Source organism: Notechis scutatus, chromosome 13 (genome assembly GCF_049901735.1).
Source record: "Notechis scutatus isolate UNSWTSFEM ecotype Mainland chromosome 13, rNotScu1.2, whole genome shotgun sequence".
In the NCBI taxonomy this organism is placed as follows: domain Eukaryota; kingdom Metazoa; phylum Chordata; class Lepidosauria; order Squamata; family Elapidae; genus Notechis; species Notechis scutatus.
In genome coordinates this window covers 5,580,945-5,608,835 of record NC_142021.1, presented here as the reverse complement: position 1 = coordinate 5,608,835, position 27,891 = coordinate 5,580,945, and the positions used below count along the sequence as shown (strand labels likewise).

Below are 27,891 nucleotides of genomic sequence, written 5' to 3'. Positions count from 1 at the left end.
GTATTCCTGCAACATATGGACATTGCTTCGTGTGCTGTTCTCTTCTTTGTCTCTTGTGGAGGACAAAGGTCCTACTGGATCTTTATCTGGGTTTAATGAAGGCCCAATTGGGATAGCCACAGGTTCTGAGGGCCTTTGATGTGTTTTAGTTCTTTTCCCTCTTTGGTAAACCTTCAGCCTTGTAGGGTAGAGCAGGGGTCTCCAACTATGGTCACTTTAAGCCTGGGGGGGGCTTTAACTCTGGGAATTCTGGGAGTTGAAGCCCCCCAGACTTAAAGTGGCCAATGAGTCCCATGTTTTTGCTCCAGTGGATGGTGAGAATAAAATGTAAAGACAATGTGAATTTTCTGTTTACTTCAGTGTTGAATCTTATCCTGATGCGTTTGTTCTCCTATGTCGTGCCATGCGTTTGTGGTTTTATTCACAAACACATGGCACAACACAGCAAAACAAACCCATCAGGCCAAGATTTAGCAGTCCATCTGTCTATGGAGATTCTCAGTCCTCCAGGTCACAGTTGTCCCAAATATGCTTTTTTTTTTTCCCCCCTCAAGGGGCAACTGGACTTTCTGGTTTTTCTTTGAAGACGTTTCACTTCTCCTCCAAGATGCTTCTTTAGTTCATCACTTCAGCTGAAGAAGCTTCTTGGATGAAAAGCGAAACCTCTTCAACAAAGGAAGCCCAGGTGCCTCTTGAAAAAAAAGCACCTTTTGGGACAGCAGCCCCGCCGAGTTGGAAAGACGAAGGTTGCTCTTCTCAAGACAGCAACGTCCACATTCTGGACAGAAAGGGGGGCCCCAAAGAGGTCATCTGTGTTAAAACCAACAGCTCTTTCAACAGAAAGGGTTACGATGCCACCCATCTCCAGCACAGACCTCTGCACCCCGATTTAGGTGACCCCGAGAGTACAGATAAAACCCCCAAGTGGCTTCGATGACTCTCAAGAGAGCTAACGGCCAATCTTTGGAGCGCCAATGACCAGATGAGTGCGAAGAATATAAATCCTTCCATCCCCCACCATTCTGTCAGAACTGAAGAAGCTTCTTGGATGAGAAGCGAGACAGCAAACAAACAAAAAAACCACCCCAAAACATAAGCACCTACCCCACGCACACACATTCAATTATAGTCAAGTCAAGGAGTGTCTGGGCCATTGCCATAGGTTAAGACAACACCCCTATTACTGTGTGTGTGTCTGTGTACATTATCACAAGATACATACAGCCACATAGGCAAAGGTGTGTCAGGGCCTTCTTCCTAATAGATCTCAGCCTATATTACTCTATGTGCCTGTATTAAGACACAGTGATATAGGCTAACATCTCCTTAGGAAATCCCCAATAGATCTTAGCTTAGGTGACTGTATGTATGTGTGTTAATGTACACAGACACATACAGTAATAAGAGGTATATTCCCTAATATATGGCAATATGTTTATACTTCTACATATTACCATATATTAAGGTGTGTATACCACATACTAAAGTTACAAGTTCTGGGCTGCAAAGGAAGAAGAAAGCCACTAGAGGGCAGCTAAACTTTATTTTTTGGGCCCTCTAGTGGCCTACCATGTTTCTACAGCCCAGAGCTGGTAACCCTTAGAGCAGTCTTTTTCAAACTTGCCAATTAAGACGCGCGGCTTTCAACTCCCAGAATTACTCTGCGTTAAAGAGTTTTTGAGAAGGAAGTTCCTAGAAAAAGGAAGTGTCTTCATGGGGGCATCAGTCACCTCCAGCACACCAAAACCATCTTCCTATTCTGGAAAAGGTTCCTTTGGGTAAGTGCTCGACTTACCTGTGGTGAAACATGTAGCAGGACGTTCTCTGGATCTTCTCCCAATTTGGAGGTTTCCAAAGCAACCACTGACAATAAGACAGCCGTTTTTCAAGCACACCTACCCCTCCCCTCGTCCTGAGACCATCGCTTAATAAAGAGATTTTATTTACAAAAAAAAAAAAACAAGCATTCCCGAAGTCCCTTCTTCTCCAGATGTTGCAGGAAGTTCTCCAGATGTTGCAGGTAGCGTGGGTGCCTGCTCCAGAAAAGCAGCGCTGAAACAGGTGCAAGGAATGGACACCCCCTGCCCCCAGTGTGGTCTTTGTACGTGTGGGGAACAGACTTTATTACCACCTCCTGGCTCTTGAGCTATCGCCCTTATTATTACCACCTGATTCTTGGGCTACAGCCTTTGTTATTACCACCTGATTCTTGGGCTACTGTCCATTGTTACTATCTCCTGATTTTGGGGCTACAGCCTTTGTTATTACTTCCTGGTTCTTGCCTATCTATCATGGTTCCTGTGGGCCACCATCTCTTCGTTCCTACAGTGCTGTTATTAGAGCTTTGGGGAGACTCCACGCGTCCCCCTTCTGATGCTGCCTGCTTGGCAGCCCGAGTCCCCTCCCAAGACCTCCATCCTTGGGGGGTTCCCCTTCTCCAGAGTCCAGCTTAGTTGGTCTTTGCCCAAAGGTGCTTTTCCAAGAGGCCACTGGGCTTTTCTTTCCCTTGAAGACGTTTCGCTTCTCATCCAAAAAGCTGCTCAGTTGAGAAAACAGCAACAACAAAAAACAACAACCAGAAAGTCCAGCTGCCTCTTGGAAAAAGCACCTTTGGGACAACCATGACTTTTGGCCTTCCCTTCTTCTTCTTCCCGCGCTGCCTAGATGTTGTCGTAAGGGACCACAAGGCCAATATTGTAGTTGTAGCCCGTCGTTTCGTTGTATGAGGAACGGCAGATAGGAAGGACGCTCTCTGCCACCAGTTGGTCCACGGAGAACTCGTAGGAGTAGATGATACCTCGATGCCTACGAGAAGCAATGAGAGAGAAGGGAAAATAAAATAACCAGAATGCTTTTCAACCCACCTGGTTCCTAGCAGTTCAAAGCCCACACATCTTAAAGTGGCCAAGGCCGAGTAACACCAGTCTAAAAGTAGAATAAAAGTAGAATCTCCCTCTTTGGAAGAGCTTTAGAGCTCCCGCTGCCTTAAGAAAGTTCAAAACATCCTCAAAGATCCATCTCGTCCTGGAAACCCTTTTTTTGAACTATTACCATCTGGCAGACGGTACAGGATAATAATAAAAACAAGGACAAATAGGCTGAGAAACAGCTTCTATCCCAGGGCAGTAAGTCTATTGAATTCTACTGTATAGTGCAATATTAATGCAATATCAGGGGTTTTCAGTTCAATTGTCTAGAATGTGATGTGTGTTTGTGTTTTATTTTCATAGTCATGATGTACACTGAAGATGGTATTTGATTTTGTTGTACGAGGTGCAATGACAGTAAAGTAGACTGATAACGAAGGACCATCAAGAGTGCTTCTTCAAGCCCATGGGCCAACTTTGAATTGATGTGTCTTGCATTTTAATACCTCCTCGGCCCTAGAGAGGAACCAGAAACCATGTGCTTCAACCTTGGCAACATTAAAAAATAAAATATAATATTTACAATATTACAGTAATGATATGACAATGTAATGATATGCTATAATTGATTTCAATGAAACGAAATGATATTATGAATTAGGTTTTGTAAAGTTGAGATCTGCTCGAAAAGGATGGTATGAATTTATAAACAAAGTCTAATAAGAAGTTATAATATGTATAGTTGATTTATATAATATAAATATTTAGTAATGCATCTTGAAGGGAAAGACTGTTGATATTGTGCACAAAAGATATCTACCAACCGACAATGGGAAGATGGTTTTATTTGATGTTTTATGTTTGTATTTGTTAATGTTTGTTGTCAAAATAAAATAAAAAGCTTTTGGGGAAAAAAAAACCTTGGCAACATTAAGATGTGGGCACTTCAGTTTCATGCTGGCTGGGGGATTCTGGGAGTTGAAGTCCGCACACCTTAAAAGTGGCCAAGATTGAAGCACGTTGTTTCTGGATCCTCTCTAGGGCCAAGGAGATATTAAAATGCAAGCACACCAATTCAGAGCTGGCCGATGGGCTTGAAGGAGCACTCTTGGTGATCCTTGGTTGTTCTATTTTTAGAGGGGTGTTTCTTGATCTTGGCCGCTTTCAGATGTCTGGACTTCTATCCCCAGAAGCCAAGGCTGAGAAACACCACTCTAGATATGTCAACTCTCTGGTATCCAGCTTCTTGGGAGTCTGCTCAGAATATGAGGAAACAGGTAGGAAGGGAGAAGGTGATGAGAGATAGAGAAGAGAGGGAAGAGGGGAGTGGAGAAGAGATTACAGAAGAGAACAGGAGTAGAGTAGAATAGAGTAGAGTAGACAGGAGAGATTTATTTAACTTTTTTTAAAGATTTTATTTAATATTGTCATTGCACCTCGTGCAACAACATTAAATGCCATCTTCAGTGTACATTATAAAACTATAAAAATAAAACACAAACACACATCCTTCACATTCTATACAATTGAATCGAAAACCCCTGATATTGCATTTATGTCTGTCTGTCCATCCGTCCGTCTGTCCATCCGTCCGTCTGTCCGTCCGTCTATCCATCGTCCATCTATCCATCCGTCTGTCTGTCCATCCGTCCGTCTGACGGACAGACGGAGGGACGGATGGACAGACGGAGGACAGACGGACAACTGAGACGGACAAGAGGGACGGACAGACAGAGGGACGGACAGACAGATGGACGGACGGATCGACAGACAGATGGACGGACGGATCGACAGACAGATGGATGGCGGATCGACAGACGACAGACGGACAGATGGCGGGCGTACAGACAGATTGACAGACGGACGGATGGACAGGACGGAGGGACGGATGGACAGACGACGGACAGACATACGAACAGATGGACAAACGGATGGACAGACGGACGGAGAGACGGACAGACGGACAGAAAGACAGATGGACAGACGGACGGACAGATGGACGGACGGACAGACAGATGGACGGACGGGCAGGGACAGATGGACAGACGGCGGACGATGGACAGACGGACGGACGACAGATGGACAGACAGATGGACAGCGGACGGACGCGGATGTACAGACAGACAGATGGCGGACGACACGACGGACGGATCGACGAACGACAGCGGACGTACAACAGATTGACGAGCGGACGGATGGACAGCGGAGGACGGATGGACAGACGGATGGACGAACATACAGACAGATGGACAAGCGGATGGACAGACGGAGAGAGACGGACAGACGGACGGAAAGACAGATGGACAGAGGACGGACAGATGGACGGACGACGACAGATGGACAGATGGACAGATGGACGGACAGACAGAAGATGGACAGACGGACGGACAGACAGATGGACAGACGGAGGGCGGATGGACAGAGATGGACAGACATACAGACAGATGGACAGACGGATGGACAGACGACGGACAGAAAGACAGATGGACAGCGACGGACGACGGACGACGGATGGACGGACACAGACAGACAGACGGAGACAGATGGACAGACGAGACGGACGGACAGAGTAAAGAAGAGTAGAGTGAAAGGAATGGGAAGGGGAGGGAAGAAGAGAAGATTTGAAACAAGATTTGGGTAGCTAAATTGCTCTGTATTCCAAGAGGAGGGGAGGCCAATAGCAACGGAACTATAATTCCCATCACCCTTAGCCAGCTCAACCCATAATAATGGGTGCTGGAACCTCTTGCCACCCTTCTCCCATCATGTAACATTGCCTAGCCGAGACTGCTGGGGATTGTAGTCTAACGACACTGAGAGAGTGATGTCACAGGGCGCCTCCTGCCGGTTTAGATCAAAGTACCACTGGGAGTGGTCAGTTCTCACCTTCGGTGAGCGGTCAAATCATCGTCCGTGATGCTGGCACCTCGGGGAGTTTTTTCATTGGGGATGTTGGCCGTGATGAGACTGTGGGAGTTGAACCGGAGGTGGCGAACTGGGTGCCTGGGGAAAAAGTGACAGTAGAATAGAATTAGAATAGAATATAGGAATAAGAATAGAAATAGAATAGAAGCTGGAAGGGACCTTGGAGGTCTTCTAGCCCAATCCCGTTCAAGCAGGAAACCATTTACCCTTTCAGACAAGTGACTGTCCACTGTCTTCTTAAAAACCTCCAATGATGAAACACCAATGATTTCTGAAGGCAACTTCTGTTCCACTGGTTAATTATCCCCATCCCTGATGGTTGTTAACTTCACCACCACAGTGATTGATTCAACAATGGTGCCAAGAAATGTCCTAAAATGGAGAGAAACTGCTTAGCAACTGCCTCGCTTAGCAACAGAAATGTTGGGCTCAGTTGTGGTTGTAAGTTGAGGATGACTTGTATGTATGAAAACCTCAACGCCCCTCTGATTTTTCTTTTTCTTTTTGAACTTCTCCCCCAGGGCCTGGAGGATGTCCCATTCTGCCTAAGTAAGGCTGACCCGTGGGGGAAAATACAGTTTGCTAGAAATGCCTCTCGAAGCGAACACGAGACTGGCTGGCTGGCTTTGTAAAGTCGGGCAAGAAAATAGAGAGAGGAGACAGCAGAAAACTCACGTTTCTGAAAGGAGAAAAATAGTTTTGAGCGCCCTCAAGTGGAAGCTTTCTGAAATGCAGCTGCAACAGGAAGAAATGGAATAAGAGAGGAGGAGAAGGAAGAAGAAGGAAGAAGGGAGGAGGAAGAGGAGGAGAAGGAAGAAGGAGGAGGAAGAGGAGGAAGAGGAGGAAGAAGGAAGGAAGGAGGAGGAAGAGGAGGAGAAGGAAGAAGAAGGAAGAAGGGAGGAGGAAGAGGAGAAGAAGGAGGAGGAAGAGGAGGAGGAGAAGGAAGAAGAAGGAAGGAGGAGGAAGAGGAGGAGAAGGAAGAAGAAGGAAGGAGGAGGAAGAGGAGGAGGAGAAGGAAGAAGAAGGAAGGAGGAAGAAGAGGAGGAGAAGGAAGAAGGAAGGAAGGAGGAGGAAGAGGAGGAAGAAGAAGGAAGGAGGAGGAGGGGAGGGGAAGAGGAAAGTGAAGGGTAAGTGGAAGAAGGAGGAAGAGGAGGAGGAGGAGGAAGAGGAGAAGGAAGAAGGAAGGGAGGAGGAAGAGGAAGAAAAAGGGAGGAGGAGGAGGGGAGGGGAGGGGGAAAGTGAAGGGTAAGTGGAAGAAGGAGGAAGAGGAAGAGGAGGAAGAGGAGGAGGTGAAGGAAGAAGGAAGGAGGAGGAGGGGGAGGAGGAGGAAAGTGAAGGGTAAGTGGAAGAAGGAGGAAGAGGAGGAGGAGGAGGAAGGGGAAGGAAGGGAAATTTCTTCTATTGCATTTCTTCCTTGCTCCAGCTGCATCTTACAGAAGTACAGGGAGTCTTCAACTTACGACCACAACTGGGAACAGAACTTTCATCCCTGAGTGACGCAGTTGTTAACTGAGTCACCCTCAATCTCATGAGTTTTTGCCTTGGTTGCTAAGCGGATCCTGTGGCCGTTCAACTAATCCAACTTCTCCCACTGGCTTTGCTTGCTGGAAGACTGCCTGGGAAGGAGAGATTCAACCAGGAAATAAGGAGGAATTTTCTGACAGGGAGAACAATCAACCCGTGGAACAGAAGTTGCCTTCAGAAGTTGTGGGAGCTTCATCCCTGGAGGCTTTCAAGAAGAGACTGGACTGCCATTTTTGTCAGAAATCGTGTTAAGGGGCTCATGCTTGGGCAGGGAGTTGGACTAGATGACCTCCAAGGTCCCTTCCAGCTCTGCCAATCAGTTTAAGCAGGCAGGGTCTCACCTGGCATGCATTTCCCAGAGCTTGCTACCCATGCGCTGGTCCCACACGCAGACCAGCCCTTCCTCGCCTCCGCTGACCACCTTCCAGTCGTCCATCTGCACCCCCGAGACCCCCAACTGATGGCCGTGAAATGAGGACACAGGCTCGCTCCTGCGGAGGTCATACACCATTACCCTGCAAAGCAAGAGAAGGGACTGTAAATGTTGAAGTGGGCGGGAGGGAGGATTACACCTGCCCCGTCCTGCATGCTTAAATAGGAAGACAATCCACTAGTCCCTAAAGAGGAAACAACGCCTGGTGTTCTGGCTTTCGGTTTCTTTGCCTCAAACAAGAGAATGCAGGTTGCCACTGGATACGGGTGGTCCTGGACTTACGACACAATTGAGCCTAAAGTTTAGGTCACTAAGTGAGAATTTTGGTGAGTTTGACCCCCGTTTTATGACTTTTCTCGCCACACTTAGGCAACTGACTCATATTTATGATGACCACAGTGTGCCAGAGGTCACGTGATCCCCTTTTGCGACCGCCTGACGAGCCAAGTCGACGGGGGAAACCAGATTCGCTTAACAGCCTTGTGACTCGCTTACCAAATGGCAGCAATCCACTCCACAGCTTGTGGCAAGGAAACTTGTGATATATAAAATGATACCTGTGAAAATATAAAGCAATGATAAGGCCATTTTTAACCTCTGTCTTAACTTAAGATAATTTACTGGAATATTATGTGAGAATTCTCTATGGTTTTGTATAACGGTTATATATTTGGCAGGTCACACTGTCCAGGGTCATGTTAATGATGGCGATTACTGGAAATGGAAACAGGTAAACAGGGCGAGTAAACAGATGGTATGCTACAATAATAGGGGTGTTGCATAGCTGGATACGTAGCTGGACAGATTGTGAACCCGAAAAGGGGCAGAGACTGTATATTTGAACCTGTATATAAACCCCAGCCTTCCTGGGAACCATGTCTTCTGCCCATGAGCAGAATTCCCTTTTGCAAAAGCTTCATAAGAAAGCTCTTATATATTGTTCACCTGTCTCCAGTTGTCTGAATACCTGAATGGTTGATCATTATCACAGATAAAATGGGGCAGCATTCACTGCTTCCCTTAGCAACGGAAATTTTGGGCTCAGCTGCGGTCGTAACTCGAGGACTTACCTGCATATAGAAAAACCTTGTCATGGCCCTGGTGGAGACTGACTCTGAGGGAGAGGAGGAAGAGCAGACAGGGAGTGGAAGTGTGGCTCTGGAGGTTGTGGAGGAGGCTGGGGAAGGGCAGAGGCCGGCTGGGCAGTCAGAGGAGGACCCAGGCCCATCCCCTCTCCATCCTAGGGCACGCAGGGAGGAAAGGATAAGGGAGAAATGTGAATGACATGGTCTCTGGGGGAGGAAAGGGCCTTGATCCCCTTCACGGGCTGCAGCTGTGACAACTGGATAAGAGGACGGACCTGCGTACGGGCGAGTGCTGGAAACAAAGCGTGGGAATAGCTCTAGTTTATCGTTCCTCTCTGAGTTCGGCGTCCTTCCCAGTGTGTGTTCTATTATCTGTGGATGTTTTCAAGCCCTTATCTTGCCTGGTTCGTATTGTTTTTTTACTCTTTATAATTTAAACGGCATTTCCTCCTTCTTGTAACTACTTGTCTGAGAGTTTTTTGTCTCCAGTCAAGGATATTTGGAGCTTGGGAGCAAAGTGAAGGAATAAAAGGGGCTTCACCTGCTTTTTGTGACTGTGTTCATTTTGTATCCCACCTTGGGTCATCACAGACCTAAAGGGTTAAATGCCCTCATCAAATAAAAAGAACAGACTGATAAGCTGTGGGATCTAGTTGTTCTCCTTCTTACGAGCCAGCAAGGTATTTTCTGGCAAGCAAGGCTCTCTTGGAGCTGTTCCATGGCAACGAAGGTAGACTGGATCTGGATCTGGCAGCTCCATTTACATCTCCCAAGGCAGGATCAGCAAAGGCCCACATCCACCTGGGAGTAGGTCTAATTCCCTTCTACAGCCGGCAGCCGCCTCTTAACTGCGTAACATTAAAATGGGAGGGCAGATAGTCAGAAGCGAAGCCTTTTGAAACCTCTTGGGCCCTGCCAAGCCCCAGGATCGGGGTGTTAGGAAAAGCCAATCAACGGCTTCTGCTGGGATTATCGCGTCGGCTTTATCAAAATGAGAAATCAATGTATGAGTTCATGCGATCCCGTCGGGAGCCGAACCTTGCACGAGGATTGATGGAAAGTGTCTTGGTAAATTACCCTCTGGAGGCAACTTGGAGGCCAATCTACTCGAGATGGGGTGTGTTGGATTCTTAACACCCAGCCCAGAAAAAATAGGAAAGGGTTATATGAATGTTTTTTTGAATAAATATAAGATATATTGTAGAGTGAGGGATATACCATGTGGATCCTAAATATATTAACTTTATTTTTTTCTATTTTTTACTATGTGTTGGTCTTGAGAAAGTTAATGAAGATAACAATGTACAATGTAAAATAAAATAGGTGGCAAGCTGAAAATGGAAATAATAGGGGATAAAGAATTGGAAGTATATGCAAGGATGAAATGATTTTGAAACTGAATTAATGAATTGAAATGTGAAATGGAAACTTATTTAAAGATTAGTAGAGTGGATAATAAAATGATGTGATATTAAATGAGAAAGTTGAAAATGTAATTATGACTATGTATAAATGTTGTAATCTGGAATCATGTTGCCCACGTGAAGAGATGTCTAAAAAATAAAAATAAAAAACTTTTACAAAAAAAAACAACACCCAGCCCAGCAAGACTTGTGGTGAGGGGGAGAAAGAAAGGGAGGGAGGGAGGAAGGAAGGAAAGAAGGAAAGAAGAAAAGAGGAAAGTATAAAGAGGAAAGAAAGAAAAAGAAAGAAAGAAAGGAAGGAAGGAAGGAAGGAAGGAAGGAAGAAAGAAAGAAAGAAAGAAAGAAAGAAAGAAAGAAAGAAAGAAAGAAAGAAAGAAAGAAGAAAGAAAGAAAGAAAGAAGGAAGGAAGGAAGGAAGGAAGGAAGGAAGGAAGGAAGGAAGGAAGGAAGGAAGGAAGTAGAAAGAGGAAAGAAAGAAGAAAGAAGAAAGAAGGAAGGAAGGAAGAAAAAGAAGTAGAAAGAGGAAAGAAAGAAGAAAGAAGGAAGGAAGGAAGGAAGGAAAAGAAGGAAGGAAAAGGAAGGAAGGAAGGAAGGAAGGAAGGAAGGAAGGAAGGAAGGAAGGAAGGAAGAAAGAAGAAAGAAAGAAAGAAAGAAAGAAAGAAAGAAAGAAAGAAAGAAAGAAAGAAAGAAAGAAAGAAAGAAAGAAAGAAAGAAAGGAACCAGAGAAACTGCCACCCACCCTGAATATGTTTTCTATACTTTCACCAAACACAAATGGCCCAACAACATCAGCCAAAGTGATGTGCTGCAGATGTTTGATCCTCAACGTCCACCAGTTTCAGGCAGAAGGGCCAATGATGAGGAATGGTAGAAGGTGCAATCCATAACACCTGAAATATGTTGGCTTGCTTTACCTTGATTTAAGCAAGACATTAAGGCTTAGGCCATAACTTGGTTTTGTCTGGGAGGAGGAGAAGGGGGAGGGGAGGGGGAAGGAGGAGAGGGAAGAGGATGAGAAGAGGAAGAGGATGAAAAGGAAGAGGAAAAGGAGGAGGAGAGGAAGAGGAGGAGGAGGAGGAAGGGGGAAAGGAGGAGGAAGAGGAAGAAGAAGAAAAGGAGGGGGAGAAGAGGAAGAAAGGAAAGGAGGAGGAAGAAGAGGAAGAAAAAGAAAGAAAAGAAAGAAAAGAAAGAAAGAAAAGAAAGAAGGAGAAAAAAGAAAGAAAGAAAGAAAGAAAGAAAGAAAGAAAGAAAGAAAGAAAGAAAGAAAGAAAGAAAGAAAGAAAGAAAGAAAGAAAGAAAGAAAACTTCTGAACTGCAGCCCACCAAGCCGAGCAGTCGCAGTGCCAGGACTTCCATTGTTCATCCAAAAATAAGCCCTCCCTTTAGCCTCCTTTAATGAAACCGCTCTACGGGAGCCGGGCAAATAACTCTATTCCGACAATTAGAGCACAAAAACAAAAAACAAAAAAAGGGGACGACAAAAGTCTCCAGCCGTGCGGGAACCATCTGACAGGTTGGAAGGAGGAAGGGCGCGCGGATGGGCTGGGCCTCTCCCAACACCGTGCCTCCCGCTTGTCAGAGCATCCACAGATGGAGTCAACAAAGCCCCCGTCCCTCTTCCTCCGGCTCCGAAGGGAAGGAAGGAGAAGCTCGGCGAACGTTGTTCCTGGGCTCCGGCAGAAAGGCTTCCAAGCCCCATCCCTGACGGCGCGCACACACGGGGCCTGGCTCGCTGCCCGCTGGCGCCACGTAGGCTAATGAGCCTGCCTTCACATTTCCCCCAGCCTTGGCTGAGGCTTTGTGGCTTCGTTAGCAGAGAGAGTGCGCGAGGGTTTCCAGGCGCCGATGCCCAAGGAAAAGAGAGACGTGCATTTCGAGTTCTTTCCCAAGATCTTCCCAACCGGCCCGTCTCCTATGCACCTCTGTAGGGTTTGCCAATTGCACCGTGGCAGATAGGATGTCACTCCAGAGGGTGAAGGTCATTGCCCCTCAGAGGATCCTGGGTTGCCCTCTCCCTTCTTTGGAAGAGCTTTATGGCTCCCGCTGCCTTAAGAAAGTTGAAAACATCCGCAAAGATCCATCTCATCCTGGGAACCCTTTTTTTGAACTATTACCATCTGGCAGACGGTACAGGATAATAAAAACAAGTAGAAATAGGCTGAAAACAGCTTCTATCCCAGGGCAGTAACTCTATGGGATTCTGCTGTATAGTGCAACTAGCTCGATACCCATGCTTCCCTATGAAACTATGTGGTCCGGCTTACTTTTTGAGGACGAAAATAAGGGGGGGGGGAATTGTGCCTCTGCCTACCAGCATCCATCAGTATTCATCTGGCCAGCGTCCTGTCAGTGTGTGAGAGAGTTGAGGGCTGTTTGGAAACTAAAACAGTATTTGCTGTGTGAGCAAGGAGACAGCAAGGAACCTGGGCGTGGCTTAGCTCAACTGCAGTCGGAACATATTTCTTTTCAGGTGGGGAGGGGGAGTAGAACTCCTTAGCATCAGAGCGTGTTAATAATAATAATATAGGAAATACTAATAGCTCTGATGGTCATTTTGAAAAATCCTTTCTTAGTGAGCACCTAGAAGCCAAGAGGAAGATACGTGGCAAATTTCAAGTTTGTAGGCTTGATGGTTCTGGAGGTTTTGTGATGGACGGACGGACGAACGGACAGAAAGAATGAATCAGGGTTTTTCGATTCAATTGTATAGAATGTGAAGGATGTGTGTTTGTGTTTTATTTTTATAGTTTTATAATGTACACTGAAGATGGCATTTAATGTTGTTGCACAAGGTGCAATGACAATATTAAATAAAATCTAAAAAAAAAAGTTAAATAAATCTCTCCTGGCGCTGGGTTGGTGGTGGCTCCAGGCTGTTCCTTTCTCCAGCAGATACAGAATTGGCCGGAGAAGAGGAAGGAATGGAGAACTCTGAATTTCTTGGAGAGGGGGAAAATTGGTTAGCGCCAACACTGGGCGGCGGGGTTGGACTAGATGACCTCTACAAGGTCCCTTCCAACTCTGTTAATCTGTTAGTAGGCACTCTCATGTAAGTTCCAGATTCCTGCATGGACTTCTTGGAGGAGGTTTATTTCCACGGCTGGATTCAAATGGGGGAGGGTCCCCATTGCCATTCTGCCACGAAGCTAAGCACGTGGGGCCCCCTTTGTGGTCGAGGACTACCCATAGGGAGTTTCCTGCCTGAGTAGGGGGGGTTGCCCTAGAAGACCTCCAAGGTCCCTTCCAATGCTGTTATCCTGCTCTGTCTGAGAGACTAAGCAAAGGAAGGTGAGCTGCATCTACCCTTCTCAATGAATCCACATTTCTGCCAAGGGGAGTTAGGAAGACAACGGGAAAACTAACTAAAACACGACTGGCAGAGCTAAGGACAGGAAGGCAATTAATCTGTTCAACCTGGAACCTGTTCAGGAAGTGAGGTTTTCCATGCCAGGCTCATTTTAGTGACTGTCAGTGAGAAAGGCGGCGGAGGCATCCCAAGGATCTTGCTGGGACATGCACCAACTGCGTCCACCACCGGATGCGATTTTATTTTATTTTTTTTAAAAAAGGAAGAGGGCAGGAGACCGATGATCTCGGTGGAAGGGAAACAGCAGCCAATCAATTACCTAATGCACAAAGGACTAGATTAGCAGAGTTGGATGGCACCTTGTAGGTCATCTAGTCCAGCGGTCGCCAACCAGTGGGCCGTGGCCGGCAACCTTGCCTGGTAAATTGCTATTTTTCCTTTATCCGACCATCAGCTGTTCTGCTGTGCCAGGAGATTTAGATTAGCTAGAAAGCAGGAAATGGTTGGATTTCTTGCTTTTAGGCACAGCCGAACCTCCCTTAGGACTGAAGGTCCTATGACTCAGCGCAGACTCTCGGCAAGCAAATTTGAGAGACTGAGCTAGCCGATGTGCAGATAGAGAAGATCACTGAATGAATCTGATTCTGTGAGCAACTCAATCTGCCTGCCCGCTTTGCCTGATTTTGGGTAAAAGTTGCTCTTTTTTTTTTTTTTTTTTTTTGATAAAAAAATCCAATATTTATATAAATATTTACATACAAGCCATGCCCGGCCAGCACATGACCACCAAGCCACACCCACAAATTAGGCCACACCCCACAGAACCGGTTAGTGCTCCCTGGGATTTAAAATTATGAGTTTGGTGGTCCCTGAGGTCCAAAAGGTTGGCGACCCCGGTCTAGTCCAAGCCTCTGCCCAAGCAGGAGACCCTACCCCATTTCTGACAGAGGGCAGTCCAGTCTCTTCTTGAAAGCCTTGGAACTGGGCCTGGCTAGTCTAGGGAAGAGAAGGACCAGGGGAGACAGGAGAGCGGTCTTCCAATATTTGAGGGGCTGCCCCAGAGGGGAGGAAGGAGGGGTCAAGCTATTTTCCAAGGCACCCAAAGGCCAGACAAGGAATAATGGATGGGAACTGAACAAGGAGAGATTCAACCTGGAAATAAGGAGGAATTTTCAGAAAGGGAGAGCAATCAACCCAAGGGAAGAGAAGTTGTTTTCAGACGTTGTGGGAGCTTCATCCCTGGAGGCTTTCAAGAAGAACCTGGACTGCCCTTGGTCAGAAATGAACCTCCCGCTTAGGCAGGGGGTTGGACTTGATGACCTACAAGGTCCCTTCCAACTCTGATTATCTGTTGCCTGTTATCATCCTGCCTTTGGCCCCGAGACGCCTGCCCCAAATTTAAAACATGCCCCGACAACGTTAGCCCAACCACCCTGGCTTAGATGTACCTTCTGACTTTATTTCCAGCTACCAGCATGTTGGGGGGGCTCTCCTGGAGGTTGAGGCACGTGAAGTCACCCAAAGGACCTCCGAGTTGCGTTACACACTGCCCCGTTTCCACGTTGTAGAGGAGGATCTGGAGAAGGGACACAGGGAGGGAAAGGGGGGGTCAGCTGAGGACTTGGGATTGTCTGCAGCTTGGATTTCACTTCTTTGGCTCGGTCTTCGGTTTTAGCAATTTATCTCCTGGGCAGAACATTCATTTGATTAAAATAAAATAAAACAAAACAGCCGGGTGAATCATCAAAATAGAATCATCATTCTCTTTTAATGATCCCCCATAATCCCTTGCGGGGTGGAGTCGGGGCAACTGAATGGAGCGGAGTGTTTGAATGGCCCGATGCCCTTCCTGTCGCCAGTGTGGAGTTTTGTTCGGCAGATACATTCTCATGGTGCCCGGGATCGAACTCACAGCCTCCTGATTGTGAGGGGAGAGCTCCCCCTCTAGGCCACCGTATCATAAAAGGAGAATGAGAAGGATAAAAGAAAGAGGTAACAATAGCAGCCTCAAAACATGGCTTTCATCCAAGGCAACAAAGCTTGGATAAAAGTTTTGAGGAATGTCCACCTGGAAGTCTATTGCTTTTGGGTTAAGAGTGTCATTTCCCAGGTGGGTTGGTCATGCTAGTTGGAAGCTCTGGACAGCGTATGTATACAGTGATACGTTGATAAAAAAAAAAGCATTGGCCTTCTAATGCAATGTTTCTCAACCGTGGCAACGACCTGTGGACTTCAGCTCCCAGAATCCCTTGGCAAGCTGAGGAATGGGGAATTCTGGGAGTTGAAGTCCACAGGTCGTTGCCACAGTTGAGAAATACTATTGTAAGGTCACTGGGTTGAGCCTCCACTGGCCACCTGGTCTTTGTGGCATGCACGCCTGCAAGAAGACCGGCTGGCTGGCGCGCATGCGCACACCGGAAACCAGAAGCTAAGCTTCCTGGCTCACGCATGCACGCCAGGGAGCTGCTCTTCCGGTTTCCGGCACTCCTGCGCGTGCACACCCCAGAACCCAGAAGAGCAATGGGCGAACGGCCGGCGTGCCCGGAGAAGTGGCTTTGCATGCCACAGGTTCACCATCACGGCTCTGAACTATGTCCTTTGGCCAGGGACCGTCTCTGTCCAACAGATATGCCCAACGAAGCCAACCTTTCTAAACCCGACAACTTCCAAAGCTCTCAAAATCAAAAATGTCTGGATTCCAGTTGACCCCCCATTCTGCTTTGCACTGAATAATTCAACATGTCCCCGAATGACTTAAGTCAGCCTTCCCCATGACGCTGAGTTAAAGACCTCGGAGATAAAGACCTCGGAGATAAGGGGGAGGGTGGGGGGGAAGACAACACAACGGCCTCCATTTCGTGGCCGATTCTTCCCATGTTACAAATCCCTCAACGGCCTTTACTTGTCTCACCCCCCCCCCTCACCCCGCTTTCTCTTTTAATAAGGCTGAGCAATCGAGACTTCATTGGGCTACAGGAGAGCAGAATCAATTATTCATGGCTTGGCTTTCTCTAGCATTTGGGCCATGCATTAGCCTAATGCCACCTCTTCGCCAGGATGAAATTATTATTTTTATTAATGCAATACCAGGGGATTCAATTCAACTGCATAGAATGCGGAGGATGTGTGCTTGTGTTTTGTTTTTACAGTTATAATGTACCCTGAAGGGGGCATTTAATTTCATTCTATTGGGGTGCGATGACAATAAAGTAAACTAAAAAAAACTAAAAGTTGGTCACTGGGAGGCTTTAGCCTTGGGCAGAAAGGCAGGGAAGGGCAGATACATGGGTGCAGGGATAAAAAACAATTGGGTTATTACTTTGTAAATGGAGTTTTTCTTGCAGCCACATCGGCCCCGACGCAAAGATTTGGAAACTGAACGTCCCCTGCTGCCCAAATCTGCCATTCCAAATCAAGCGAAATCTTTTTCTGAAGTTGCCTTCAGAAGCTGTGGGAGCTTCATCACTTGGAGGCTTTCAAGAGACTGGACTGCAATTTGTCAGAAACGGTGTAGGGTCTCTCATGCTTGGCCCGTGGGTTGGACTAGATGACCTACAAGGTCCCTTCCAACTCTGTTAACCTGTTAAACTTTGCTTGCCGGAAGCCGGATGGGAAGGTCACAAATGCAGATCCCGTGATCCAGGGACCCTTGTAAATACATGCCGGCTGATAAGTGCCCGAATTCTGATCATGGGACGCTGCTACAGTCGTTAAGTGTGAGGACGGATGGCGAGTCACTTTTTTCAGCTCCAGTGTGACTTTGAACAGTCTCTAAACAAAAGGTTGTAAGTTCAGGACTGCCATATCGATAACACCCCAGCAAAAAGCAGACTCGCTGGAATAATAAATCTACTAAATGAGCTGAAATTTGAAAAAACCAATTAGAGAGGAAGGAAGGGACAAGCGGAGGAGAGAGCGAGAAGGCACAGTTAGGTGAAAAATGAGGAATGAGAGAGAGAGAGAGGGAGAGGGAGAGAGAAAGTGTGGATTAAAAAACAAAACGGGCGGGAAGGAGAACAAAACAGTTAATATGCATGAATAATGGATGCTTGATTTAAAAGCCGTTTGCTCCGATATGATGTAATTTTTTGACAACTAGCCAGCCAGTCTGTCTTGCAATTCCTTGCCACAGAAAACTCAGCCTGGAGAGGGGGGAGAGAACAGCCCCCCACCCCATATTTTATGCTATTCCAAAGGTGATTTTCCCACTGGCAGGTGTGGGTGGGCAAACGCGCCCTCCACTGCTTTGCATTCAAGGAGTGGGTTGTTTCTACATCAGCGGCCCATAACCCTTTGGGTGCCAGGGACCCAAAAGGGGAGAGGTGTTTTCCATGGACCGGAGGGTAGGGAGAAGCTTGGTTTCATGGCTTCGCTCGATTGCGCTGAACGCGGATTATAGAAGGAACAGATCAGACATCCAGCCCTTGCTTATCCATGGAGACCGAGTGGAGCAAGTGGCCAGTTTTAAGCTTCTGGGTGTTACCCTAAAAGAGGACCTGACCTGGGGGGCTCACATTGCAGCCCTGGTCAAAAGGGCCTAGCAGAGATTAGACTACCTGAGGCTTCTCAGAAAACAACTGAATGAAAACCGCTGGTGACCTTCAACCGCTGCACCATAGAGAGCATTTTAACCTACTGCACCTCTGTATGGTCTGCCAATTGCACAGGGGCAGATAGGATGTCACTCCAGAGGGTTAAGGTCATTGCCCCTCAGAAGATCATGGGTTTCCCTCTCCCCTCTTTGGAAGAGCTTTATGGCTCCCGCTGCCTTAAGAAAGTTCAAAACATTCTCAAAGATCCATCTCATCCTGGGAATCCTTTTTTTTTTTTTTTTTTGAACTATTACCATCTGGCAGACAGTACAGGGTAATAAAAACAAGGACAAATAGGCTGAAAAACAGCTTCTATCCCAGGGCAGGAGCTCTTTTGAATTCTGCTGTATAGTGCAGTGTTGGTGTGGTGTCGGGGGGTTTCCGGTTCAATGTGTGGAGGGTGAAGGATGTGTGTTTGGGTTTATTTTCATGGTCATGATGTGCACTGAAGATGGTGTTTGATTTGGTTGTACAAGGTGCAGTGACAAGAAACAAAACTAAACTAAACTAAACCGTTTCTGGCATGCCATGGACCAGAGATTTGGGACCCCTGTTCAAAGGGATCCCGAATAAAAGGGATTTAATCAAACAGATCTACTGGGAAGGCTCCATGGGACATTTTTGGAATCAACAGGCTGCCTTGGGGCACCCCACTCCACCCCAAAACCCACATTCCCCAACTCTCTCTCTCGTATCTAGCTTTGTGCACCAGGGCCTGCCGATGCTTTTCGATAAAACCGGGGGGGGCAAAGGAGTCCCTCTCCTTTCAGGTTGGGGCTAAAAGAGAGTCAAAGCCATCGGCTCAGAGGTGTTTTTGCCAAGTAGGGCCAGACCAGGGGTACGGAGCCATGCCAGAGCACCTGCAGTCTCTCCTGTTTGTGCCCGGGATCCACGGTGGACGCATCCTGCCAAGCGAGGAACCCAGCCAAGCCAGGCGAGGTGGGGAAGAGGCGAACGTCTGTTGGAGGCGGAACGGAGGGAGCCAAATTCGTTTGAGCCCTGAAGATAAGATGAAAAGGTGAGTTCCAATTGGCTGAAGTTGGACTGGGGGTGGGGGTGGGGGGGCGTGACAACCACGAGGGGAATCTTTCCGTATCTTTTGAGCGCAGGAAACCCAGATCTAGCCCGACTTTACTGCATTTCTTAGTAAAAATAACCCTTTCACTTCAACCAAATGGGAGTCGAGGGTCTTCCTTTCCTAAGGGATCAGATTGGGACAGGACTGACACTGGTAGTTGAGAGGTGGGGCCCTGATTGCAGGTCTTGAATTAAGAGGCTGTTCATCTGTCGGGTGGGGATTCTGGTTTTTTAAGGAATAGGGTCGATCTGGACTGTGAACATCAGTGAAAAAAAGGAATTGCAGCCAGCAAATATTGAATCTTCTTTTGGAAAGGAAAGGAGTATTTTTTCCCGGGTGTTACCAATGAGTTTAGGAAAAGGCGAAGCCTAAAACGCTCTCAACTCTTTTAGCCAATATAATTGGTGAGCGCAGTTCTACATCGTTTTTAGAAAGGGGGGGGTTAAACATTTAAGGGTGCGTTTTTGATTATTTTGAACCTGCTTTGGTGGTAGGGCAAGATTGTAATCGGGAGCCAAAAATTAAAAACAAATTCTTTTAAATAAAGCAGCTAGCTTTGAGGGTTGCTAGGTTTTTAAGTTTCTCAAAAAAAAAAAAAATTTATTGCTATTGCAGTAAGGGGCAATTTGCGTTTGGAGCAGAACGGAGACGGTCCAGTCGGGTAAATTAGCCAAATGAAAATTACTTGATGGGCTATAAAACAGCATTAAAAGAAATAAAACAAGGGGTGATTTTTAATCATGTGGAAGAATCACAACACCCACTTAAAAACCTGATCTAGGCCATCTAATGCTTTGGACGGGCATGTGCAGAAACCTGGGCCAGCAACACACAACATGCCTGAATTTATTTTTGTGTGTGTGTGTGTATGTGTGTGTGTGTGTTTCTCATCCCACCCAGGAGAGTGCCAAAAGGTACCGATACATCTTCTGTTTCAATCTAGAGACAAATCATTGACTTCTGACCAGATTAATCCACTCGTGTAAAGTCCCTTTGTGTCTGGGGAATAATTATCATAATAGACATTAGTAATTAGTTTTTGGTGTGATGTCAGCCAGCCTGGCAATGCCAATCAGCCACTGTCCTTGTCAAACACATCCCAGCTGTCTGGGCTTTTTCAGCTCCATCTCCCTGATTAAAATAAACACTGATGCGCCACTCGGAAGCCATCTGTCCAACGTGCAACCAAAACTGGAATCTATTTGGAAGATCACACGGATGCCTAGACTGGCAACTGGGAGGCCCCCACTAAATCTCTTGTATTGGAGGTGGTTGTGTTGTTGGAGGGACTCTTTAACTAGAACCTGAAGATTCATCCAAGATCTTAGGGATGGAATCAAGGATGAAATCGGCGATGAGATGCCTCATGTTCTTAAGGGAGACACGATCGAGAAACATGAATTGCAGCGACTTTTTGTAAAGCTACGGTTCACTTTATCAGATGAAATCAATAAATGGACTGGAAATCCAAAGGCACCTGATGAAGTCACTAAAGTTTATGCCTTCTAGTAATTTAAAAAAAACCCACTGTTTTTTCACCTCGGCCATACATTAAAAGAGCCCTCCTACGAGGTAACATTTGTAAGCACCATTTCCAACCTACTCGAATTCCATTTCTTCTTTCTACAAGTAGCTAAGGCCATACTTGGAAATACTGCATCCAGTTGTTTGCTACGGTGTAAAAAAGATGTTGAGACTCTGGAAAGAGTGCAAAGAAGAGCAACGAAGATGATTAGAGGGCTGGAGGCTAAAACATACGAAGAATGTTTGCAGGAATTGGGGATGTCTAGTCAGATGAAAAGAAGGAGTAGGGGTGACATGACAGCAGTCTTCCAATATTTGAGGGGCTGCCACAAAGAAGACGGAATCAAGCTATTCTCCAAAGCACCTTAAGGCAGGACAAGAAACAATGGCTTTGGGCTTCTGGTTTGAGTTCCTTCAGCGACAGACAGAAATCCGCGATCGTGCGCAGTTTTGGTATGGGCTCACCACTGGAGCGCTCCGAGCCGGCTGGTTTCGGGGCTAAGCCACCCTGTAGAGGTGGTGAAGAGGGGGGAGACCACCAGCAGGGTTGAGGAGAGCCGCATCTTTCCTCCTCAGCTGGCCATTACTCCCTTTCCCGAAGGCGGTTGCAGTGGTGATCAGAAATGGCCACCTCAAAGAAGAACTCGACTGGAAAAGAATGTGCAGGAGGAAGATAAGAAGTGAAAGTTTTGGCTGACCGGGTTAAATTGCAAAAGCAACAACTAAGGTACCCTGGAATTTAAACTTACAAAAAAATAACATTGCTCCCAAAGAAGAGTCGGAAGCAGCGAAGGAAAGTGAAAAGGGAAAGGTTTGGTTTTTTTTTTTTCTTCTCTCTCCTTCCCTATAACTGACAACTAAGAGACTTAAATAAGAAATTGGAAAGATCCGCTTTGACATCAACAGACAATTAAGCTGAAAATAAAACAAAATGTCAAAGGGATAATAAAGATTTCTGGACACTAAAAAATTTTATAAGCAGGAAAGGAGAAAAAAAGAATAAAAGGGCAGGATCTGGAAAAAAGGGAGGAGACTGCCTGGAATTAAAAGGAATCTACAGTAAAACTTCAACAAGACTTCTAAAAGATACATTTTAACTAAAACTTGGCAATTAAATAGTAGAACCCCAGGAACAGAAAGTGAAAAAAAAAAGCAAAAAGAAACAGCTTGCGTGTATTTGGATTACTTGGTGATCTTTGGATTCTTGGTTATTGCATTTGAATGACTAAAATTAATCGGGTGGTTGTTTAAAAATTTATACAATGGCACCACTTCTGGATGAATTGGAAATGGAACTTAAAAAGTACAAAGAAGATGCACAAGAAGGGAAGGGTTCTTTTGGCTTCGCTTTTCAATTCTTAGAAATGGAGATTTGGAACTATGAGAAACAACAAGAAACGCCTGCAAAACAAGAAGACTGGGACAAAGAAGAAACCATCTTTAATGAACAAGTAATTCTATGTGGGGAAGAAAAAGGAAAGGGGGGAAAGAGAATGGAGAATTTAAGACTTAAAAAAACAACCAAAGAAAAGAAAAATAATTCGAAAAATAAGTATAACACTGGAAAGCAACAGAAGAGGGGATTACAGAAGAGAGAAATAGAGGTAGAGAGACAAGGGGGTAAAAAGGGGAGAGAGAAGAAGAGAGGGAAGAAGGAAAGGAAAAGAAGTTACAAAGGACCGAAACAAGATATAGAGAAACAGGGCCTATTTAGAGATAATGGGTGAAAATTTAATTGAAAAGGGGATTCTGTAAAGGTACATAAGATTGTATTGTTACATTAGTAATAGAAATAACTTTAGAAAATTGGAAACAATGTATGATTAAAATGAGGGATAAAATAGTTAGTGTAATTTAGTGAAATGTTTGTGAATAAAATAAGTGAAATAAAATAAATGAGAAAATTGAATTAGGAAGGGACAGGAACATTTTAATTAGTTAATGTTTTATAAAATATAAGTGAAGAGGGGGGGGAATTAATTATGGAAAGCTTATAACTGTTCCCATAGAAGTATGATATTTAATTGAAAAGTAATGTTAAAGAAGTTAAGATTTTAATGAATATTAACATTAATGATAGAATTGAATTGGAATGGAATGTGTTGTTTTAATTACATATATTTATATTTTTTTCTTTTTTAAAGAATATAGTGTGTATTTTAAGAATGTACCAAGCAGAATCCAAATGGAAGTTATGTATTATATTGAATGTTATTACTTTAAGGTATATATTGAAGCCTAAATAAGAGTTAAATGGATAAACTTAAAAGATATAAAGGTGTCATACTCCAATCAGCAACTACAGGAGAATGAAAAAAAAAAATAGATAATTGAAACAGGACAGACAAAAAATATAAATATAAGGATTTGAATTGAGACGAGATAATTAAAATAAAATTGAGAAAATTAAAAGAGGGGAGAAGCTATGAAGAAAATGTAAAACAGTAACAAGATATGGAATAGAACATGAAAATGAGCATGAAATTGAATTTGTGTCTGTACGAAGAAATGTAACCCGGGATTACGTTACTTTCAAAAAAGATGTTTTATTTCTATTTTTTTTTTTTTTTTGTGAAAACTCAAATAAAATTTAAAAGAAAAAAAGAAAAAGAAGCAATGGCTTTAACGTAGCTCTTTGTTTCATAAACCTCAAGTTTGACGAGGGGGAAAAAAGATAAACCACACAGACATTCCTGCATAAATAATAATAATAATAATAATAATAATAATAATAATAATAATAATAATAATAGTAATAATAATACAACCTAATTGTTGTCCCAATTGTAATTGGAGCCCTTGGAGCAATACCTAAAGGGCTGCCTCGCTATTTGGAAATCCTGAATTTATCAGACTTGAATACCCCGATTCTACAAAAATCCACCCTACTTGGAACAGCTTATATCCTCCGACGCTACCTGAATAGTTCCTAGGTCCTTGGTTGGACTCGAGCTGTTGAGCTACCAACCAGCCCCAAAGGCTGTGAATCTCACTAAAGATTAACCAGTAGTAGTAGTAGTAGTAGTAGTAGTTGTAGTAGTAGTAAAGCTAAAGGTTTCTCCTGTCCAGTTATGTCAGATTCTAGGGGGCACTGCTCATCTCAGTTTCTTAGTCAAAGGAGCCAGTGTTGTCCGAAGACGCTTCTGTGGTCATGTCACCGACATGGCTATACGCCACGGCACATGGAACTCTGTTACCTTCCCACCAAAATGGTACCTATTGATCTACTCGCAATTGCATGCTTTCGAACTGCCATGTGAGTTGGAGCCGGAGCAAGGAATGGGAGCTCGCCCCACCCGGTGGTGCTCGGGTCTCGAACTCTCTCCAGCTGACAAGCTCAGCGTCTTCTTTAACCACTGAGCTATTGTGCCCACCCACCCAACACATTCATTGCATGCTCCACTTTTTAATATACAACCCTTGGGATAATAAGACACACCTGTTAGCGATATTACAATCTTATTATACGGCACCTCTTGATCGTATTCTCTGGAGATTCAACTGGCCCTGACTTTGCTGGCATTTCAGAAAGCTTTAAAAATACGGAAGCCTACCTAGGCACGGGGTGGAGAGGTTAATTGAACCTCTGAGACTGATGGCGATTTATGGATGCCTTCTGTTGTCCTTGGTTGTCACGACGTGTTTTAACATTAATTTGTGCTGAGTTTTTAGCCCTGGGTGAGCCCTCCTGTAAGGTGGCCGGCCATGTAAATCATGTTAATAAACTCATAAATAAATAATCTGAAATAATATTTTCATACCTAAAATCCTTGGCAGCCGTTAGCATCTCCTGCCTCGCTGTATGGTTGCAACAGTGATCGGTTACAGGTAGTCCTCAAGTTGCGACCACAGTTGGGTCCAAAATTTGAGTGGTGCAGTGGCCTAGAGGCGGTGCTCTCGCCTCACAATCAGGAGGCTGTAAGTTCGATCCTAAATAGAGGCAGATATTTTTCCCTCTGGGAACATTGAGATTATATCTCCTGAATATAACTCTGCATTGGGGACAGGAAGGGCATCTGGCCAGTAAACATTCAGCTCCATTCAGTTGCCTAGACTCCAACCCGCAAGGGATTATGGGGGTCATTAAAAGCCGATGGGCTTTTGGGCCCAAAATTTCTGTTGCTAAGTGAGACAGGGAATTTTGCCCCATTTTATGACCTTTCTTGCCACCGTTGTTAAGTGCAGGTGTTAAGTTAGGAACACGCTCACTAAGTGAATCGGGCTTCCCCGTTGAGTTTGCTCATCCGAAGGTCGCAAAAGGGGATCGGGTGACCCCGGCACACTGCAACCGTCACAAATATGAGTCAAGTTGCCAAGCGTCTGAATTTTGATCACATGACTGTGGGGAACAGTTGTAAGTCTGAAAAACGCTCAACTTTTAAAAGTCAACTTTTTTCAGTGCCACTGTAATTTCAGTCACTAAATGAACTGCTAGAAACTCAAGGGCTATGTGTATTTGGTAAATTTTGGAAGTTTGCAACAGCTCCACTTCTGCAACAAGTATTGTTCGGGCACAGAAATTTGTTGGATGCAACTTTTAAACTGAGGCTGCCTATTCTATTGGTCTTCCTTTACGATGCCAGCGAGGAGGTTATGGAAATAAACAAGCAAACGTCTGTATTGATTCAGTTAGCGTCTGTCTTTTAAAACGTCGGTGAGCGGTGCCCATAAACTTTCAACCGCCTATTTGTAGCTGGAAGAACTGTGTTTAAAAGAAAGCTGAGATATGAAGGGAGCTGAATCGTGCACCTAATAAAACTTACGGATCGGGAAGCTGTCCATTTCAATTTAATTCAGCTGCTTAATTTTTTCTGGGCTGCAAGGTTGCCTTTGCTCCAGTTTGCCAATTCAGCATACTAAGAAAAATCCATGGGTGCTTTCATGCACCTTTATTGCACTGCACACATTTTAATGTACCTTTAATGCATCATTCGATACATTAGCGCACCTTTGTCCTAACACGCACATTTTTAGATCACATTGCTTAACACGCATGGGTCTTAGCATCGATATTTCTCTAACATTGACTGTTTCCGAGTATGATTTGATTGCTGATTGTACCCTATGACTATCTTTAAGTGCCGTACGTTATGATTCTTGATTCTTAACTAACGTTATCTTTTCTTTTATGTATACTGAGAATATTTACACCAAGACAAATTCCTTGTGCGTCCAATCATACTCGGCCAATAAAGTATTCTATCTATTCTAACAGTGCACATCAGTGTGTAAAAAAATACGCTCTAAGAGAGTATAGATTTGGAAAATACGAAGGTTGTGAACACCGCGCCGAATAATTTTTCCCATTCTGCTCTTCCTCGTCTTCTTATCGTTGCTATTTTGATTTACATAAGCAGCCCGCAGTCTACGAGGATTTGCATAAAGGAGTAAATAATGATACAGCCTGTGTTATTTTGAAGGCCCTGCTGAAGCAGTTGCACAGACCCAGGCTCCAATTATTTGTTCGTCCTGCTCAGGAAGGGAGAGGTGGAGGAAAAGAAATGAATTTGCTGGAGGCTATGGCGGACGAGATGAACTCTCTTCCAGATACCTTACGAGGCGGATTTTGACAGGGGCTGTGATGGGCATAAATTTGTGATGAGCAGCGTCGCTAACTAGGAACACAAAGCCCACGAGCCCTAGGATAGGCAGGCTCCCTCCCCAACCACCCCCGACCCATATTATCATGACCTCAGGGGTCAGCCCAAGACATTTAGGAGCACAACAAAAAGGATTGCTCCCCTCCCTTTTCGAGATTACAGTCTACAGGTAGTCCTTGACTGACGAGCCTCACATTTCCGTTTGCTAAACGAGATGTGTTAAATTGGAAGGAACTTTAGAGGTTAACAGATTGACAAGAGTTGGAAGGGACCTTATAGGTCATCTAGTCCAACCCCCACCCACCCAAGCGGGAGACCCTATACCATTTCTGACAAATGGCAGTCCAGTCTCTTCTTGAAAGCCTCCAGGGATGAAGCTCCCACAACTTCCGAAGGCAACTTCTGTTCCATGGGTTGATTGTTCTGTCAGAAAATTCCTCCTTATTTCTAAGTTGAATCTCTCCTTGTTCAGTTTCCATCCTTGTCTGGTTTTTGGGTGCCTTGGAAAATAGCTTGACTCCTTCCTCCTCTCTGTGGCAGCCCCTCAACTATTGGAAGGCTGCTATCATGTCTCCCCTGGTCCTTCTCTTCCCTGGACTAGTCATGCCCTGTTCCTGCAACGGTTCTTCGTATGTTTTAGTCTCCAGTCTCCTCATCGGCCTGGTTGCTCTTCTCTGCACTTTTTCTAGAGTCTCAACATCTTTTTTTATAGTATGGTGACCAAAACTGGATGCAGTACTCTAGGTGTAGCCTTACTAAGGCTTTATACAGTGGTATTACTACCTTACTCCTTCTCCTCCAACCACTACTCAGTACTGGAATTCTCCTAACGTTCTGGGCAAACGACTGTCTAGCCTCAAACCCTTCCAAGGATGGAGGACCCATAATTTCAGGCTGTTCCATTGTTTCATACAAGGGGTGGGATGCAAATATCTTTACTATCGGTTCTGAGGGTGTGGCTAGGTGGGCGTGGCTAGGTGGGCGTGGCCATGTGACTGGGTGGGTGTGGATTTTTTGCCTCCTGGGCCTCAAGGAAGCCTCCTGAGTGAATCAGTAAGACAGCGAAGGCGATCCGGGCATAGCTAATCGTCGGGGGAAAAAAGAAAGCAATACTGGTTTCGGCTGAACCAGTAGCTGTTGTTTTACTACCGGTTTGGCCGAACGGTGACTTTTTTTTACTACTGGTTCGCTTGAACTGGGCCGAACCGGCAGAATACCATCACTGGCTTAATAGCTCTCAAACAATCCAAATGCAACAGAAAGGAAGCCAAGGCCTGAAGTACCTTGTTGGTCTCGTTTATCAACCAGCCGAAGCCCCTGACACCAAATGCCACCTCCTTGGCCGAGACATCCAAACATGTGACAGGCTGGCCGTAGACACAGTGCAGGACTTTAGCTGGCTCTCCTTCTTTCAAGAAGTAAATGGCGTCCTCAGCGGCTACTACGGCAGCTGGACAGCCCGAAGTTTGGGGCATGAGACAGAGCAAGCTGACCTGCAAAGAGTTAATGGATTGAAGAGAGAATTGAGTCTCA

General features: G+C 45.3%; 1 protein-coding gene across 3 annotated transcripts in view; it reads right to left on the bottom strand.

Annotated features, from left to right (window-relative positions):
* Positions 1 to 1,928: 1,928 nt before the first annotated feature.
* FBXW8 (F-box and WD repeat domain containing 8) overlaps positions 1,929 to 27,891 on the bottom strand; it is a 59,730-nt gene continuing 33,767 nt past the window's right edge. Inside the window, exons 7-12 of one of the 3 annotated variants that reach the window (XR_015745266.1) lie at positions 27,642 to 27,851; positions 15,013 to 15,140; positions 7,658 to 7,831; positions 5,754 to 5,870; positions 2,203 to 2,805; positions 1,929 to 2,168 (exon numbers count right to left, since the gene is read on the bottom strand). Coding sequence is in view for 2 of the 3 variants with exons in the window: in XM_087942800.1 (XP_087798926.1) it covers positions 2,661 to 2,805; positions 5,754 to 5,870; positions 7,658 to 7,831; positions 15,013 to 15,140; positions 27,642 to 27,851 (774 nt within the window). In the remaining variant the exon portion in view is untranslated. Of the gene's footprint in view, positions 2,806 to 5,753; positions 5,871 to 7,657; positions 7,832 to 15,012; positions 15,141 to 27,641; positions 27,852 to 27,891 lie in introns of all 3 variants that reach the window. The other 2 variants (XM_087942800.1, XM_087942801.1) reach the window with 2 other exon arrangements.